General features: G+C 30.0%; 2 protein-coding genes across 7 annotated transcripts in view; both read right to left on the reverse strand.

Moving 5' to 3' along the window:
- Nucleotides 1–13,550, reverse strand: part of LOC126910283 (DNA-directed RNA polymerases I, II, and III subunit RPABC4) — a 157,740-nt gene that overhangs the window by 17,849 nt on the left and 126,341 nt on the right. The window contains exon 1 of one of the 2 annotated variants that reach the window (XM_050692713.1): nt 1,525–1,535. The exons of the other annotated variant lie outside the window; for it this stretch is intronic. The gene's annotated coding sequence lies outside the window, so the exon portion shown is untranslated. Of the gene's footprint in view, nt 1–1,524; nt 1,536–13,550 lie in introns of those variants that run through there. 2 annotated transcript variants of the gene reach the window in all.
- The window catches only part of LOC126910270 (potassium channel subfamily K member 18-like), a 126,676-nt gene continuing 117,347 nt past the window's right edge, over nt 4,222–13,550 (reverse strand). For 4 of the 5 annotated variants that reach the window (XM_050692685.1, XM_050692683.1, XM_050692687.1 and 1 more), the window contains 2 exons: nt 10,532–10,673; nt 6,674–9,326 (listed from right to left, as the gene is read on the reverse strand). In XM_050692685.1, coding sequence (XP_050548642.1) covers nt 8,666–9,326; nt 10,532–10,673 — 803 coding nt within the window. In that variant the 3' untranslated portion in view covers nt 6,674–8,665. Of the gene's footprint in view, nt 5,074–6,673; nt 9,327–10,531; nt 10,674–13,550 lie in introns of those variants that run through there. The other variant, XR_007705229.1, reaches the window with a different exon arrangement.

Consider the following 13,550-nt stretch of genomic DNA (forward strand, 5'->3'; position numbering starts at 1 on the left):
AATACCTTACTAGTGTATGTAATGCGTGCGAATTGTGATTTTTATCGACTACTTTTTATTATTAAATAATATAAATTTAAAGTAAATAAATAAGCCTTATCTGTTTAATTTAGGTGCTATTCATGTAACATAAAAGTTGAAAAACATTTTGTCGATCTATTATTTTGATCGAAAATATAGCTAAAAATATTACATCCTCTAAAAAAAAAATAAAAGAGAAGGCATCACAGTTGTGATTTTAAAAACGCTCTTATTATTTGAAGATGCCTAGATTAGAATGGAATTTTCAGTGGCAATATTTAAAACAAGTATCTTACTTTCAACATATTTTTTTGAAAATCCTATCAAATTCCAAAGCCTGGGAAGGAGCTTAATCATCATGTCAAGTTTATTTCTTTTCAATTTTTAATAATGTTCTTGAAAAGCTGACTTATTTAACCTACATAAAATTCAAGTCAATCCAAAGTCCTTTAAGAGTACTTATTTTTGAGATATATTCCACAAATTATCTCCGGGGTAATTTCATATAAAAAATATTTGTGTTTTTATTAGTTAAGAATTGCGTCCTAAAATAAAAGAACTAGAAATAATCTTAAAACATTTAAAAAATAAATATCAAATTACATGTGTATACTTTTTTTTAATTTAACACGATAATATTTAGTTATTATTATTTAGTGTAACTAATAATTTTATTTAATAATATTATTAGTATAATTAAAAAAATAACCATGTTACATGAAATCGAATTAATCCATCATCACCAGTGTCAAAAATATCTATAAATCAGTAAAATTCAATTATATGTAATTTAATTACTTTTACGTTAAAAATAATAATAATTTTACTGAACTTCAAAGCTTCGCAGCACGTGTTAACCCTTTCGTATCAGCTTGATGTTTTGTACAGCTCGTTTAAACTTGTAGTTATAAAACGTAGGAGTGAGAAAATTTCAAAATATCTCAAGGACGCACCCTAATATAAAGAGTGAATTAGGATGATATCACAAATTTAATAAGTTTCGATCCAATTTTCATTTTATTTTAATTGTTTCTTAAATGATGACCGTTAGACTACATTCAATGTATATTTTTTGATCGGTTATCAAAAATAAGCAAAACTAATTCTTATTTTTTTTTTTAACTTAAAGAAAGTAATTTTTTAGGCATTATCTCGAAAAAATGTCGATGTGTTGAAAGAATTCTAGAACTAGTATTTATCAAGTTACAAGCGTTTTAAAACAAACAGTAGGCATGGAACGCGAGTGGAGTATATGTACACCAGTACGGGCTGCACCTCCCGCACTGCTTTTCACTATATTTATTTAAATGATTGTAAGTCAACGAATACTTGTTTGAAAAATGTTAAAAAAATATTTTTTAAGAAAATTGGCTATTTCAACATTTTGAAAAATTTCATTTTTTTTTCTTATTGGTGATAAATAAGAAAAAATATTCTTTGAACGTAGTTTAAGAAAACAATAATTATTTAAAAAAATTTCAACTCTGTAATAATTGGATCAAAAGTTATTTGATTTGTCATATCTTCTTGACTCATTCTGTATACATCCTAATGTATACATATTTAAATATAATTATACATGTAATTTGGTATTATTTTTAAAAATTAATTCTTCACTTATAATGCTCTAAAATAATAGGTATTGTTATGGTGGTTATAAATTAATTCACATCAATAATTATATTTAAAAAGAGTTTATATTTTTATTAAACGTATATTTTATATTTATTGCGGTAAAAACAATTATTATATAACAGGTAAACTAAATGTTTTTTTTCTTTTAAATTTTAAACTTCATTTACCAAATGATCAAAAAATTTGTGAGTCATACTCATTTTTAGCTTCGATGCGAAGGTGAAAAGGTATTAATTTTACTATGATATGCTATTTTTGTGTTTGCTACTACTTTTTTTCAGCTCTCACCGAACAGATTTCTTTCAACGATACGCCAAAAGATCACAAATCATATCTAGTCAAAGACATTACCCTCAAAAATTGAAAAAAAATTCCCTCGTTCCCCGTAAATGGAAGAAATCTCTAAAGAAATTACAAATTTAAAAATTGCTAATTATTGAAATTGTTTTACTTAAAACGGCCATACCTTTATCAAAAATGAATAATCAATATTATTATTTTTTTTATAGATGCATGATGTCTTTTCATATCGTTTGGTATATTTTTTTTATAAATTAAACCTTTACCTGCCCACAGAGGGAGATTCAAAATAACAACTTTTTCACAAAAAATTAACTTTTGAAAGTGTTCCGGAAATACTGACACTTATATCTATATATATATATATATATTAGGGTGGCCCTCAGAAATCGAATGTCTTTTTTTTTTTTACGCTACCCCTTAATTTTTTTTTAATGGTCAAAAAAATGAGCTGTGCAAAATTTGGGACCGATCCGTTAAGGTTAACCCGTGCCCCCGGGCCTATTAAGATGAGTCGAAGAGTCAAATTTAATAGAAATAACTGATCTCTGTCTCATAATTTTTTTTTCTCTTAACTTAGAATAATAAAAGTAAAACTCAAGTAAAGTATTACGAACTAATATTTATCTTATTGGTAATTATTCCCATGAAATAACTGGTAGTAAGTTACCATCAAATTTACAACTATTTAATCTGAACACTGANCTTCTAGAATCTTATTTTAAACGAATATGCGTTTTCCAAAAACTAAAATGAAAATAAATAATTAAAAATCAACAAAATCAGTTATAACGTATTTTAAGACTTTTACATGTTTTTTACTGTATGTAGTGTTTTTGTGGGCTATTTATTGAGAAAACAACATTGAAGTTATTATTTTTGAATTTCTTGTAAAATTTCCTTTACTTGAGTTTTACTTTTATTATTCTAAGTTAAGAGAAAAAAAAATTATTAGACATNCTTTTATTATTCTAAGTTAAGAGAAAAAAAAGTTATGAGACATAGATCAGTTATTTCTATTAAATTTGACTCTTCGACTCAACTTAATAGGCCCGGGGGCACGGGTTAACCTTAACGGATCGGTCCCAAATTTTGCACAGCTCATTTTTTTGACCATTAAAAAAAAATTAAGGGGTAGCGTAAAAAAAAAAAAGACATTCGATTTTTGAGGGCCACCCTAATATACAGAGTGTTCAGTAAATAAGGAAACTAATTTCTATTGTACTCATTGTTTGTAACAATTTAACTGTTTCCTAACTTACTGAACACCCTGTATATATTTAATTATAGCTTATGTAATATAATTTATTATGGAAAAAAGATATTTCGAACTTTATTTTGTTTTCATGGTGATAACGGACATCGAAGTTAATAAAAAAAAATACGATTTCTATAAAAAAATTCTTTTTTATATTTTTAATTTTATAATACTATATATGAATACTATAACTTTTTGAAAAATGTATGGATCATTATAATTTTTTTAAGATAAGTACTATTTATATTTTTCTTTTATGTGACATACTTTTTTTTTAATCGGACCCTTTCCCTTTATATATTATAAATATATATGAATATTATTTATATATTACACTTATAAATCATAAAACTTGTAATCAGAATATAAACAAGGAAATAGAAGAATATGTTGCTTTTGGAGTAATCCATCAATTATTTTAAATTAAACATTAAATCTTCAGATTTGCATTGAAGCGTTTTTTATGATAATGATTTTAATCACTGTCAGATATCATCTATACTGGACCCAACTATGCCACGTCCCCGCTGTGCTGGGTTTTTATTTTATCTATATTTGTTATAAATTTTATTTTTTACCAAATTAATTGTATTATTACTAAATAAACAATTATTTTTGTTAGCTAACAGTAAGACCTCTGAAATGTAAAGTCCTAAAAAATTTAAATTTTTAAAGTCTAGACTAGTTTTACTAGTGACAATTTTTAGTAAATCAGCAAGGCAAAAAACTATAGTGAATAACGGACTTCAAACATCGTAATTAGTTAAAAATATTTTTCATATTTAAGTTTTTTAATTTATTTTTTGTATAACCATAAAATCATAAAAAATATAATTATTTTTGAACCATAACTATTAATATTTACATATCAAGTATGTTTTTTAATTTTTGTGAATATTTATATTATTTTACTTCAGGATATTCTATTAAAGTTAACACATAAATTTTCATATTTGTGTAACGAAAAAAATCAGTAGTATGTTAAACTGAAATTTCTATGGGTATCAATTTATTATATTGAGGACAGCGAAATCTTAAATACGCCATTGAAAGGGTTTCATCATACTTCATGTCCGTTCTAATGTCCTTTGATGTCAAAAAAAAAATGCGAACCTTTGTTTAATAATTGGGCTAGGAGATAATTTCAATACAGTAATTTTGATTTGTTGAATCTCCATTATAGTTTATCGAAAGAAAGGTTAGTCTGAATAACCCACAAAGTTATTAATTCCTTAAACTTGGATTAATTACCAATTGGTTTTGGTCGTTTAAAGATAGTCGCGCCCACTAATTGTGTAAATGTCGTGGAAACAAGGTATTCAAAGATAACTTGGGCAAGTTTTGGTTAATCGTTAGGTGCACTTCACTAAGTATGGTAGATCTGGCGGTAAAAAAAGATTATAAAAGTTCATTTTAGACGGTATGTACAACGCATGTGAATTTAGAGAAATGGAAGATTAAAACAAATATAAATAAATCGCTACAATTAGGTAGGTTTATATTGTATACAATTTTCATTTAGCGTTTTATGTTCCAACTTAAAGGCTTCCTTGCAATAACCCTTACGTTTTCCGTGTTTCTGTATTGTTTCATCGTTAATCGTAAATAATCCATGTTATTAAAACCGAGTGTATAAGTATTCTGTTAAGTCTTCCTCAACACCTGGTCGTTGAATTTCCACCACTTTAGTGGTAATACTTATAATTGGGTCTACAGTAGGATGGCCACTGTGATTTACTCACTTAAATATCTCTTGCTAAAATTAGGATTATTAAAATCATAGTTTACCAATTAACTTGGGCAAATTAATTTCTTGATTCCCAACATCTTATTTATAAAGTAATTTTGACAACTTGCTTCTAAAAAAATTTAAATTTTTAAAAATTAGTACAGTAAATTTAAATTACATGATTTTTACTTGTCCAACTTTTTTGATATCGTTAAATGATCTTGTTGAATAAACACTTATAGGTATGTAGGTATAGATGTGGACATTTTTCGTTTGAAAACAAAATATAATAAATAGTTGTTGATTGATTTATATAAAATTATTTTTACAATCCAAACCTGCTTTTGTAATCAAGAATCATTATACAATTGGCAGTTTATACGAGAAGCATTAAGGAAAAAAGGATTTTATGGCTATTTAAGAATTCATTTATGGAAACAGTAAACTATTGGCGATTTATCTGACGATGAAAAAGGCTCAAGATGTGCGATTTTATTTATTTGACGACATTAATTTTGTATTTTACAGTTATATTTTAAGAAACATAATAATACTCATAAAGTATTGTTTTCAAATGGGTAATTTTAAACGCTAAACATACTATAATGTTCATTGCTATGGAATTTACTATCCATATTATGTTTTTATGACTAATAGTTAAATTATTCACGTGCAAACGAAGAATTGTAACCGTTAAGACGGCATTTGACAGAGAAAATACGACGCATAAAAAATACTGCGAAAATAAATGAAAATGTATGTGATTGTTAATAAAACATTTAGTCATTTTTCATGCCAATTTCCGTAAAACAGCGAAACAATAAAAAAATATACGTATCGTGAATATATTTTAAAGGCCATTTGATGATAAATTCAAAAGTTTTAAATAACTGAGTAAATGATTTGTAGCTAGGCATTTAAATTTTAATTAGTTTATTTGTTCATAATCTATAAATGAATTAGTTGATGATTTTATTGAAGTTTACTGGGATACACTAGGGAATTCTATAGAACATAATGTTTCCCAGTATTTTTTGTAAATAACAAATGACTGATAAAGTTTAATGTATGATAAAAAAATTATTTACAATAGTCATTTACGCTGTTAAATTTCGATTAACTAATTTCAGTTGATTATTTCATAATTAAATATATAATATACGCATAATTTCAATTTATTATTTTTTTCAGTACAGGGAATTATTTATAATAAGATTAGATTTTAAGTTTGTATATGTTATATATAAGGTTTTAAGGTTGAATACAATATTTTTGCATTTTACTTATATTTAAAATTTCAAGGAGATTTTCAATGTGTTTTTTAAATAAAATTATTAATCATAATATCTGATAACTATTTATTAATAAGTCCATTGATCTTGCAATATCTTAAGAGGGGTTTTTATAAAATTAGATTTTGAATAGTTATTGATTATTTCAATTGGTTTTAATAGAAAATATCTTATTGCAAGAACATTTCGTCACAAACGAGATGGTTCAAACGAGTTCAATAGTTACAATCCAAAGGTCTATAAACTTTTATGAGAGAATACTTTGATCGATGAAAACTCTTGAAATAAGTAAATGTCATTTGTAATCAATTCAAAGTACTGCCTTTATCAACGACTTTTGTAGAATAGTTCAACTTTTTCTAATATTTAATATTTATTCAGACTGGACCTCAAATTTTCAAAACACTTAGTATTCTTTCAATTTATTTATTAAACAGTTCTTAAATGATGTAGTTATTTATTTATAAATTCAACAACAAATTAGTAATTTACATTTATTTGTACACGAATACAAACAATAATTACAATTAAAATAATGTTACAATATAGATTACCTGTGAATATGAGATATTCTCAAGAGTGGTAGTAGATTTAGTGATATTACTTTAAAAACGTTGACAAACTTAACTTTACAATAGAAATGTATGTTTTGTAAGAAATCTATGGAAACAGTGTATTTAAAACGCAGCCGACCATTCAGTGATATTGTTCGAATGAATAAATTATAACAATGACAATAGTAATGTAGACATATCGATAAAATGACTGTCAATATATAAAAATAAAATTATTTTGTGGCTATAATTAAAATGAAAAACATTGCTTGTTTTAGAAATGTTTATTAAAGTAATAAAAAAATAAGTTTTATTTGACAAAAAACTGTAGGTTGTATAGTGACAACGAATAATCTTGTTGATTTTGTGTGTATGTATTGAAAATTGTGAAATAAAAAATGTGTGCGATTAGTATCTTGGCGTAAATTTGGGAATGAAGAAGAGATTTAGGGCTCAGATTATTTTATACAGAGTCAATAGCACTAATATAATCTCTTTATAGGTTTGGATCGCTTTGAAAATGATTTAATTAAAAAAAAATTACAAATCACTTTTTTTTTAATTATGATTATCATTCAATTTGCTGATTTTTTTTAATTTATACAGGTTGATGTATAAAACGAAAATAATAAAACTGTAAATTCTAAAGATGTAATTATTAGTCACAGTTTCAAAAGTAGAATCTAAATTATTCGTGTTCACAAAATATATTCTAAACAAACAAATAAATAAACAAGGAAGATTTTTGTACTTGGAGAATTTATCGTATTTGTCATGTGCTGAAATGAAAAATACAGAGTTATGCGTAGGCGGCTATTTAAATGAAGGGAAATATTTAAATTGACTGTTACTGACTTAATTATTGTTTATGAGTTTTTTTTTTAACATTTCGTGTGTTTTCGTACCTTAGAATCTTATAGAACTATGAATTTGAAGTTTTCCTTTTAATTACAAAAATGTCAATAAACTTAATTATTTACTTTCGAACTTGATGATTTTGGACATTTTTTCAACGGAATACAATTATGTGTATATATTTTTTGAGGGTTTTTTATTTTATTGTTTATATTTTTTAAATGCGCACAATAATAATGAATTATAAAGTTATTGCTCAGAAACAAACATTATAAATTATCGAACAAATGGTTTTTTAGATAAATTTTGCGTTCATTATTATTTTATAGTTAAATATATATATATATATTTTTACATTAAAAGGTATAAAAGGTTTTGTGTTTTTTTACAATAAATTTAACTTGTATAAATCGTGTCGCAATAACGTGACATACATACGAGTCCCATTGTTTTTATTCATCGATTGTGTGCACGTACTGGAACGGATTTGAGTAATTTTACGGTACACCACATTTTTTGTTGTTTTTATTTTTGCATATGCCAAGTGATGTAATAAATGGAAAAACTGAAATTAATTTAGCATCGAACAATGAATGATTTTTGTTGTCGGACTTTTTTTTCAAGTAACATCAAATAGATTAATAGAAACGATTAAATACTGTGCGGGTTTAATAATTTTACACAATTACAATGTGTCAATGGGTTTTTACATCTCGACCGAGTCGTCGGCTTCCGTTATCGTTTCCAAATTGGTCAAGTCGACCACCGATACGGATGGCACTTTGGCCAACACGCCGTCGAACTTGATGTCAAAACAATCGACGGGCACCGGTTCGACGTCCACAAGCATCGAGGCGCTTGCCGGTGGTTTACCAGTGGCGATAGCCACGATTTCGGGCTGCGGATACCCGTTGTGGCCAATGTAATTAGCCATCGTCGCAGCCGAAGTGGTCGGTACGATTTTGGCACCCGAGTCGGACGGATGGACGTCCGAGCGCGAGGAGTCCAGTTGCGGGCGATGTCAAGAGTGTTCGCTGTTGCCGTGTGTTAAATCGCTGATGCTAATGCTGCCACAACTAGTCCGGTGCTCGGTGTTGTACGGCTGTGGATTGTCGTGTAGAGTTTTCAATTTGGTGGACACGCCGTGGTGCACGATATTGAAACACATGGCCGTTAACGCCATACCAGACAGTATGTACACAGAGCAGAACCACACGGTTGCCGTGTTGGTCAGCGTCATCTCCAACGGCAGGGAATTGCCATAGCCAATGGTACTCAGCAACATGAAGCAAAAGAACACGCAGTCCAGATACGATTTGCCGCCGTCCAGTTTTTGGAGAACTGCGGCTCCGCACGCGATGTACGCTGACATAAACGCGAAGCCGACCAACAGCAAAGGAACAAAACTTACGTTCTCCGGACCGGCCGACGCGCTGTCCGCTGTCGCTGAAGACGACGACGCCGGTGTCGCCGTCGATTTTTCCGTTACCCGTTGAAACACACTGTCCGAATCGCCCGGTCTCACGTAGTACGGCTCTAGGGCCTGTCCCGAAAGCGTTTTCATTTGCATGTCGTACTCCCTGCGCTCTCGTTTCAACCGCATCCGCCGCTCTTTTTCCTCCATCAGCTTCTCGTCGTAACAACAGTAGCCGCACTTTGAGCACAGGCAACAACACAATGACCTAAAGAAGATAAAAATCAAATGTCATAAGTAGTTTCAATAGTATTCGTTTCGACGTTAAACTCGATTCGTTCGACAAAAATGGTAATTTTTTTTTTACTTTTCCCGAACACTTTCAATTTATATTCTCATACGGATTACTAGGATTTTCAGAGTGTGATCGCGTCAAGTTTCGCATTCTCGTTACTATCAGGAGTGTTGACTTTTATGGAATTGTATTTTTTTTAGACTTAAGCGAAGGTTTCCGAGGAATCAGACTAGTAAACACATCGTGACACGTGCTGTCGATTTTCAATTGCTTTTTAAGCGTATGAATCTAACGTAAAAAATAATTGTTTACCTTAATTACGGTATTTATTTCATTAATATTTAGGTGCGCATTGAGCGTATGGATATTATTTAAAAGCGAACTGTTGCGTCGTTCAATGTAAATGATTTTCAGGAGCAGATTGGAAACGAAATTTGTCGCGGTAAAACAAAGCAATAATTTTACAAAAAGAAAAATATGAACGTTTTTTTTTTTTGTTGCTATCAAAAGTTTCTGTTGTGAAACGCTCATTAATCACAGCGGGTCAGGGCTGCCACCTTAGTTTCTTCGGAGAAATTTACCCATAGGAAAATCCTTCTTTGTATATTCTTCACAGAATCGTGTGAATTGGTCATCATATTTGCGTATTATGACGAATCGTATAAAACACGATTTCGAAATTTTTGCCGAGTAAAGTAATTTTTACTTGATTTTTTTCTAAGTATTTTTTTTTTTCATGTTATTTATTGCGGATAAAACGTGTCGGCGGTAGGATAACCAGTAAGGTAAAGGACGAATAAGATGTCGCACTCATAAACGTATTATTAACTTACACATTTAATACACTAAAGTTGGTTTAAGACTGGCCGATTTGTTTTTAATAATAAAAGCTTAAAAAGTGTCTAGTTTGAAATTTTAATCAACTGAAAATGTACATTTATATATTTTTTTCGTGAAATTTAATCAAGTTATTTTAAATGTCTTATTACTGTACACAATGCAATTGTGTTTTAACTGTAATTTAATCAAGTGCCATAAGACCGTGTTTCGGAATGCTAAGACGACTTACGAAAATTCAAAAGCAAATAACAAACTTTTCAATTTTGGAGTCGTATTACTTTTTTAATCGGCGCGTTGTTTCCGGGAACGGTGTCATTATTGAACGTTCTCATAAATACCTGGTGAAGATTCCTCTGGCACACCACGCCAACAGTCCGCCGACACTCGACAGGTAAACTAACATCAGAGGTATGCCGATCAGTGCATAGACCATAGTGGCCATTTTTCCAAGAGCCGTTTTCGGTGTAATGTTCCCGTATCCTGAAAATAACAAACTTTGTTATTGCCGTGCACCTGCAAAATCGTTTTTTTACACAACAGAAAACCGAGTGACCGCCTCAGGTCGGCTAACGGCGAATTAAATCGACGCTTTTGTACAGGTGAAATGGGAAAAATCGTCGCCCGGGAAGGAGGCGAAAACGACAATTCGCCGGCCGAGTGATGCACATCACTCAACTGAGTGCTTCCTAAATAGTTTAACGTCATCTCCGGTCATAGGTCGGAGTGTACAAAGGGCCGCGAAGAGACGAGCGGCGAAGAGATAGCGTCCTAACCTGTATTTCTCACATCACTTATTTCGACGACGACAGCCATTAAGATAGTCCTTTTGTAATGACAATATCGAGTGGGCCCCGACACTTTTTAGGTCACCTGTCCATTTCACTTTTAAAACTTTTCATAGCGTCCAGTTTAAATCGCGTTTGAAACGTCGCAGGCACTAAGTCGTCTGAACAGTTTATAAGCCAGTCAAACAGCAAAATAGTAAAACGTTTTCCAAAAAAAATGTTCACGTTTCAAAAAGTGCATTTCATAGAAAAGTTTTCAGAATTTGTAATGAGCGTTTGATTTTACGAAATAATTGACTTTGCTCTTTTTAGCTCAATTATCACTGGTAACAAAATGACGAGAAAAATTGCCGGGCCGTGCAAATGTAGCGGAGCCTTAAAACACACTATATATTATTATTTGAATAGAAAAAATAAGGAAATTAAAATATTATCATTAAACTTATACATAAACGTGGTTTTAATGTCGAACAAGACAGTTGAATCGTAAAGTATTACTTCAAAAATAAATTGATTGTTGTTTTCATTGCATTGTTTTTTAATTTTCCCAGAATAACGCCCTGTTTTAAACATCATATTAATATTAGCATTTCGGGGATTCATCAAAAACCCGATTTCCAATCAACTATATTTGTAAATAATTTTAATAGGAAAATTGTAAATATTGCAGAGATTTTTTTATTCGCAACGTTCGAGCGACGACAAACAGCAGACGAAATTAAAAAGTGTACGAATTTTCCACGTATAATAAAAATAAATTATTTCAATAGGAAAATATGTAAAAGAGCAGTTGTTGGAATAAAAACTTTTTGGGTGTCCGTGATTATGGCGACATAAGGTCGTGATTGCGATTTTTATACTGCGTTCGATTGATGTCGGAAAATGTTTATAAAGTTTTCCGGGTAAGATGTTATGTACAAAATGGCACAATGACTTTTATTTATGAATAGCCACGGCGCGTTCACAATGAAAATATGTGAAAAATGTTTGTCTGGAAAAACGACAAAAATCGTTAGGCTTTTATTAATGGCTTCTTCACGAGGAAATTGCTCGAGTTGTGTACCTTTGTTGCATTCATATTGCGGTGTCGCGATTTCACATTGCCCGCCGTTGTCAATGAATAACTGTACGCGACGATGAATTTGTGATTTTTTACCCGGAAACTTATCATCAACAGGTAAACCGCTCAAAAAACCGATTTGCCGAATTCGAGAGACTAAAACTCCAAGTCGAATATTGTACGGGAACTTTTTTTTTTTTGACACGAGTCTATTTGCGGTACCACAAAGTATTTTCTATTTACGTAATTCGCACTGGAATAATGTACCGCGAGAACAATTTAAAATTAAAATCGTTACTCGACGCAATTTACTACGTAGTTATATACATTAGAGGGCGTGTCGAAAATCTTGGGTCCTTAGCTGTTTATGAATACATAATTAGCATGTCGTCGTTATGTCAACAGTGTCTCATAGTTCCATGGCCGAGCTGTGTGTGAAATTAGCCTTTCGTCAAATAAATAGTGCTGACAAATAGCATTCGAACAACCGCTGCCGAAAATACGCCCACCCGTGTTGGGTAAACTAATTTTTAATAGAAAAACAAAAAAACGGTATTTGATAATTAGTCGGTCAAGTTTTCAACTAGATTTAATTGGTGCGGCTAAAGTTGGTTTACTTTTAACGAGCGATTTTATAGGCGATAACAACAGGTGTAACGAATTAATAATAAAAAGTAAAAATACCATAATTATTTCTACGCGAATAATTTAATGGATATGTTAAAATAATTATGTTTTTTTTAAGTTAGTAATCATAGGCATAAACGATTATTTATATTTTTCAACGGCAGTTTATAACTTAATAATTATATTTTATACTTTTTAGATTTAAATTAAACTTAAACAATGATTTTTTCAAAGACAGTATTTAAATGGAAAAGTTTGCCAATTTTTTATAGAAATTACATATTTGCATTTTAACTGTTATTTGGCTGTGCGCCAGAGAACACCTTGTAGCTCAAAATAGAAAACCAACGGACTTGTGAATATTTTTAATTACTGTTTGGTTTCCTTTTAATTTATTGATGATTTTGGATTTGGGTTGAATACGAAATACTAGTAATGAATTTACATTACTGTGGGAACATATATAAATTACTGTTAATGGATAACTTGGGCTTGGTACAAACCATGGAAAATTGCGCATACCTTTAAACGTCAATCGCAGAGTAACATATTATTTTCAATTGGTTGTAATATACACATACGAATGATTTTATCGAAATCTCTGTGCCACCAACAGAGAATACTTCATTCGAGACTTTTTGTCAACCAACTTTGTGTTAAAATTATGATTTTTGTTATTCAGTTTTTAATATAATATTTCGGTATGTTTTATTCGTCATGTAAATTATTCGAGAATAATTTCATGTGCCCTTTCTTGGCCCGGAGAGTATCAATTTTTCGAAAACTGGCGTCTATGAAGATGTTTTCGGGCTATATTACTGACGCTGAGAGGGTTTCACTTTCTTATTTTTATTTGTAGCGAATAAAAAAAAAAAAAAAAAAAAA

This window comes from Daktulosphaira vitifoliae, unplaced genomic scaffold (genome assembly GCF_025091365.1).
Source record: "Daktulosphaira vitifoliae isolate Bord-2020 unplaced genomic scaffold, ASM2509136v1 Scaffold_1, whole genome shotgun sequence".
Classification (NCBI taxonomy): Eukaryota; Metazoa; Arthropoda; class Insecta; order Hemiptera; family Phylloxeridae; genus Daktulosphaira; species Daktulosphaira vitifoliae.